This window comes from Corvus brachyrhynchos, unplaced genomic scaffold, assembly GCF_000691975.1.
Source record: "Corvus brachyrhynchos isolate BGI_N302 unplaced genomic scaffold, ASM69197v1 scaffold137, whole genome shotgun sequence".
Lineage (NCBI taxonomy): Eukaryota > Metazoa > Chordata > Aves > Passeriformes > Corvidae > Corvus > Corvus brachyrhynchos.
Window position 1 is genome coordinate 554,924 of NW_008238830.1, and position 4,949 is coordinate 559,872.

At 55.4% G+C, this 4,949-nt stretch overlaps 1 protein-coding gene across 1 annotated transcript in view; it reads right to left on the minus strand.

The window, feature by feature from the left end:
* Nucleotides 1–4,949, minus strand: part of MTMR4 (myotubularin related protein 4) — a 28,951-nt gene that overhangs the window by 4,308 nt on the left and 19,694 nt on the right. The window contains exons 9-15 of the mRNA XM_008636737.2: nt 4,841–4,949; nt 3,718–3,829; nt 3,099–3,294; nt 2,463–2,648; nt 1,480–1,650; nt 1,217–1,371; nt 5–868 (exon numbers count right to left, since the gene is read on the minus strand). The exon at nt 4,841–4,949 is cut by the window's right edge and continues 33 nt beyond it. Coding sequence (XP_008634959.2) covers nt 5–868; nt 1,217–1,371; nt 1,480–1,650; nt 2,463–2,648; nt 3,099–3,294; nt 3,718–3,829; nt 4,841–4,949 — 1,793 coding nt within the window. The remainder of the gene's footprint in view (nt 1–4; nt 869–1,216; nt 1,372–1,479; nt 1,651–2,462; nt 2,649–3,098; nt 3,295–3,717; nt 3,830–4,840) is intronic.

The window sequence follows — 4,949 nt, forward strand, 5'->3', positions numbered from 1 at the left end:
GGACCACGGGCCACTGAGGCACAGGCCTGGGGCCCGCAGGGGTTTGCTGCTCAGCCTCTTGCTGCAGCAGCCATAGGAGAGGAGGTGTCTGGGTGTGGGCTCCCCATTGGGGAGCGATGTCACCATGCCTTGAAAACTGTCCCAGTTGGACCCCAGGAAGGAGAACTCGCTGCTCTGGCTCTGGGAAATGGGCTTGCGCCATTGCTCCAGCAGGACCCTCCCCGGCCGGCCAGGCTCCTCGAAGGGCACGCTACGGCCAGCATCACCTCTGCCTTTGTCTGCATCTGGGCATGGGATACCCAGGGCAGGGCCTGGGATGTCCTGAGAAGGGGTGCCTGGTGCCAGGGACTCCTGGCTGGGAATGTCTTGGTGGGTGGTGATTCTCTTGGGGCAGCCTCCTCCGTTGGACACTGTGCCAGCAGCCTTCAAAGGTTCCTGGGGACAGGTTTCCAAATGCTTTCCAGAACTGGTGGAAACCTTGTCACCATTGTCCTGTCCAGAAGGATTTGGAGCTGGACCTGTGCCGTCCACTTCCTCCGTGTGTGTTCCATTTCCCTTTTCTGCCTCCACAGGGACACTGCTGGCTGGCACAGCAGCCTGGCTGCCCAGCTGCCTGCTCAGCCCTTCGTGCTCAGCACGGCTGCTGCCTTGCAGGGGAGGGTTCTCCTCCTTCTCCTCTGTAGGCCATGCCTCTCCTGTGGCCACTGCAGCACCTTCAGCCCCTTCAGTGCTGGCATGCCGGGCTTCCAAGCCCACCCGCACCTCCTGACAGTGGTTGTTCAGGTTGGGGTCACTGGATGTGCGGGTCAGAGGGCTGCTGGAGTCACAGGCTGAGAGCAGGTCATCCATAGATCTTGTCTTTGGTAATCTAGAACCCAAAAGCAAAGCAAATCTCACAATAAACCCCCCAAAACTTCCCTGGTTTCAGTCAAAACTGAGATGAGGGCAGGGAAATACTCCCCATTACAGCTCTGGGGGCGGGTGGAGAGGGGCAGTGCAGCTGCAGGAGCTGAAATGCACAACACCACAGTTTGGCCTCCTGCCTTTGAGGCGCAGCAGGGACCTCAACTCCTTCTCCAAGTAGCTGTGACACTACTACGGAGCTCTTGCTCCCACAAGGAAGATGAGAACAGCAGGGAAACGACAAGAAACTACGGGAAGGGCAGGAAGATCTGTGGGTAGGCAACACCCTGAGCCTGAAGCTCTAAGCTCCTACCTGTCCAAACACCTGCCACTGAAGTCCTGGCTCTGAGATCCGGGGGGCATGTAGATGTCCATGTCCTCCTGTCCCAGAGGATGTGGCGAGGAGGCCGGGAGGTACACGGCTGTCCAGAGGTGCAGGGCGCGCACGTGGCACACGGGATGCAGCACCTGCGACACCGCCCGTGTCAGAGCCCAACGCCAAGGGAACCCCTCCAGGCCCTCCCCAGTGCCTGCCAGGGGCAAAGCCTGGAAAGCTGGGCCAGGAGCTCTACTGACCTGCTCGGATCCGGGCATATAGAGCAGGTTGTGGAAGTTCTTGTTGCCAGCCCGCAGCAGGGACCACACAGAGCACGTGCGCTTGTAGATGTTGTGCATCTCCCGCTCGCAGGGGCTGTTCCCCAGGAAGGTCCCGTAGAGGCAGGAATACGTGTGCTGCACCAGCTTCACCTGTGGCAGGAGGGGGAGCAATGCTCAGAGCCATGGGCAAAAGGGGGCTCCTGCCTACGGGGGACACATCTCCCCCTCCTCTGGGAGGGCTCATGCACTGCCTGCCCTGGGTGACCTCACTGCTTCCACACTGGGCAGGACAGGGATCACTTAAATTGAAGGGAAAGCAACACTCAGCTGATACCAAACCCATCCCTCTAGAACCAAATGACCCTCTAGAACCCTCTCCTGCATTTTTTGGTAAGACAGAGATTAACTTTTTTTTTCCTATTTTATTTTTTTTTCTCAAATGTTTCAGACCCATACAGTTCTGAGATTTGATGCAAATCGAACCAGTGCTGCTGCTGGCATCTGAATTCCCTGGGCTGGACAGGGACTGGAGAAGGGATGTAGAAAAACCACAGTATATAAACCCTTCACCATCCCCTCATGGGACAACAGTTTTAAACTAAAAGAAAACAGATTTAGATGAGATGTTAGGGAGAAATTGTTCCCTGTGAGGGTGCTGAGGCCCTGGCACAGGTTGTCCAGAGAAGCTGTGGCTGTCCCATCCCTGGAAGTGTCCAAGGCCAGGTTGGACGGAGCAGTCTGGGGTAGTGGAAGGTGTCCCTGCCCATGGCAGGGGATGGATGGAACAAGATGGTTTTAAGTTCCCTTCCAACCCAAACCATTCTGGGATTCTGTGATCACATCACAATCTCCCAGGTTCTGCAGACCTCTTCTTTCAACTCCAGTACTGTAAAACATCACACCCTTCCCTCTGTCTCTGCTCACATCTGGCATAAAGGCATGTTTGCACATGTATTCCTTACCAGAAAAGCTTCATTAAATTCAAAGAGACAGGGAAATTGCTTCAGAAGCTGATGAACAGCATCCAGCCACTGGAGAAAAACTGGGCACTGCTCGTTCTGATCTTCCACCTTTTCCTGGTGTCCACAGCGATCCCCAAACTTGTGACCAAAATCCAGCCAGTCTGATTCAACGAGCACCTGGAAGCCCTGGGAATGAAAGAAAAAACAATTGCAGAGACTTTGGTGAGGACATGTGGCAGGACAAAGCAAGCCCCATCCACCAGGAAGGGCTGGGAAGGAGGCTGCTGCGGTGCCTGGTGTGGGAGCAAAGCTCAGCAGGGTTGGAGGTTTCCAGACACAAACTAACAGTTGCTGTGTCTATGCAGTAACCAGCTCGGAGAATTCAGAGGAGGGAAGCAGCTGAACTTTGAGCACAAGCTGGTATTTCCCACGGCACTTCCCCAGGCTGGGCAGAGGAGTGAGGAACAGTTCACCCAAACCAGGCAGGAAGAGAACAAGGAAAACTCAACACCCACCACAGCAGCTCAGAAACACCACTAAGCTTATTCCCAAATGCAATCCTGCTCCTTTCCATGGGGATTCCGAGACAAAAGCTGCCTTTGAACAGACGTGAATCACAGCAGAGCGCACTCCTACCTCCATGGTCCTGTAGTAAGGATCCAGGAGAATCTTTGCCAGTGCCACAATCTGTGGAGTCCTGTCCCAGCCGTCGGAGCAGTGAACCAGCACTGGACGTCCTTCTCTGTCGACCGCACTGGAGACCAGCACTGCTGCCTTCAGCATGACTGACAGGTGCTGCAGCCACTTGGTGCTCTCCAGGGCCGAAAGCCAGCTGGAACAGAAAAAGCAAGAAAATGGTTGCTTAGCTCTCCACTGAAGCAAAAAAGGTACATTTTAACTTCTGTTTTCTTGGAGTCCTCAGTGAAAATCAGTCTTTTCTAAAACATGCCCCCCCAGAGGAGCCAGGCAGCCTGGAAAGAAGGGCAAAGAATCCAACCCCGAATTTAGTTTTTCTCAAATACAGCCACATTTTAGAAACCCCCACAGGACACACACAACCAAGTGACACTGAGACAGTGCCACAATCCCTTCTGGATTAATGGATCAAAACTAGCAGCATTCAAGCACTGTGAGCACTTTCCTATCCCTCCATTTTCTCAGGTAGAAACCTGGGATAAAAAAAGGAAAACAGAGGGAAACCCCCCCAGGTCACTGACAGATATGGCACCAAACTCAGCTAGAGAAGGTCACTTACTTGCTGGGGTCTGGCACCTGACTGCAGACAGCACGCAGATACTGGAAGCTGTTCCGGATGGAGTGGATGTTGGCCATGCCCATGAACACGACTTCACAGTTGGGGTAATACTCTGACACGAGAGACAGAACACTCAGAGAGAGCTACAGGAGCTACAGAACATTCTGAGCTGGAAGGGACCCACAAGGGCCATCGAATGCAACTCTGCTGCTACTGCAGCAACCTCCTCCATCCCCCAGGGCAGCCGCCCTGCACACACCACTCCTGGTGTTGGTGGAGTCACTAAGGTTGGGAAAAACCTCCAGGGTTACTGAGTCCAACCATTTCCCAGCACTGCCAAGGCCACATCCACACGTCTGTTAAAGCCCTCCAGGGATGGGGACTCTTGCACTGTCCTGGGCAGCTGTGCCAGGCCTGACCACCCTTTCATGAAGAAATTTTCACAGTATCCAACCTGACCCTCCCCTGGCACAGCTTGAGGCCATTTCCACTCATCCTGTGCCTTGTTCCCTGTGAGCAAACCCCAACCCCCACCTGGCTCCACCCTCCTGTCAGGGAGTTGTGCAGAGCCACAAGGTCCCCTCTGAGCCTCCTTTGCTCCAGGCTGAGCCCCCCCAGCTCCCTCAGCCACTTCTGGTGCTCCAGACCCTTCCCCAGCTCCATTCTCTTCTCATCCTGAGGGGCACAAAACTGACCCCAGGATTGGAGGTGCCTCAGCAGTGGCCAGATAAGGGGGACGGTCACTGCCCTGTGACCCCACTATTGCTGGTACAGCTCAGGTGTCATTGACCTCTTGCTCACCTGGGCACACGCAGGCCCATGTTCAGCTGCTGCCAACCAGCACCCCCAGGTCCTTTTCCACTCGGCAGCTTTCCAGCCACTCTGCCCCAGCCTGGAGCATTCCAATGGGGCTGCTGTGACCCAAAAGCAGGACCCAGCACTTTGCCTTACTCAACCTCAGCCAACTGACCTTGGCCTGCTGATCCAGCCCATCCAGATCCCAGTGTAGGGACATGCTCCCACAGACCAAGTACCAAATGCTGACCTGACCCCCAGCTGTGCCCTAGGACCCACTGCCAGGCCCAAGAGGAAGATGCTCTGGGATGTTCTTGGCCCTTGGTACCTTCGCATTCGCAGCCGCCTCCCTTGGCCCTGTTGGCCACGGCTGCCGTATAGGACCTGGCATCGAGGATCAGCAGCTTCTGAGGGGGTCCCGCGTTCTCCCCGCCCGC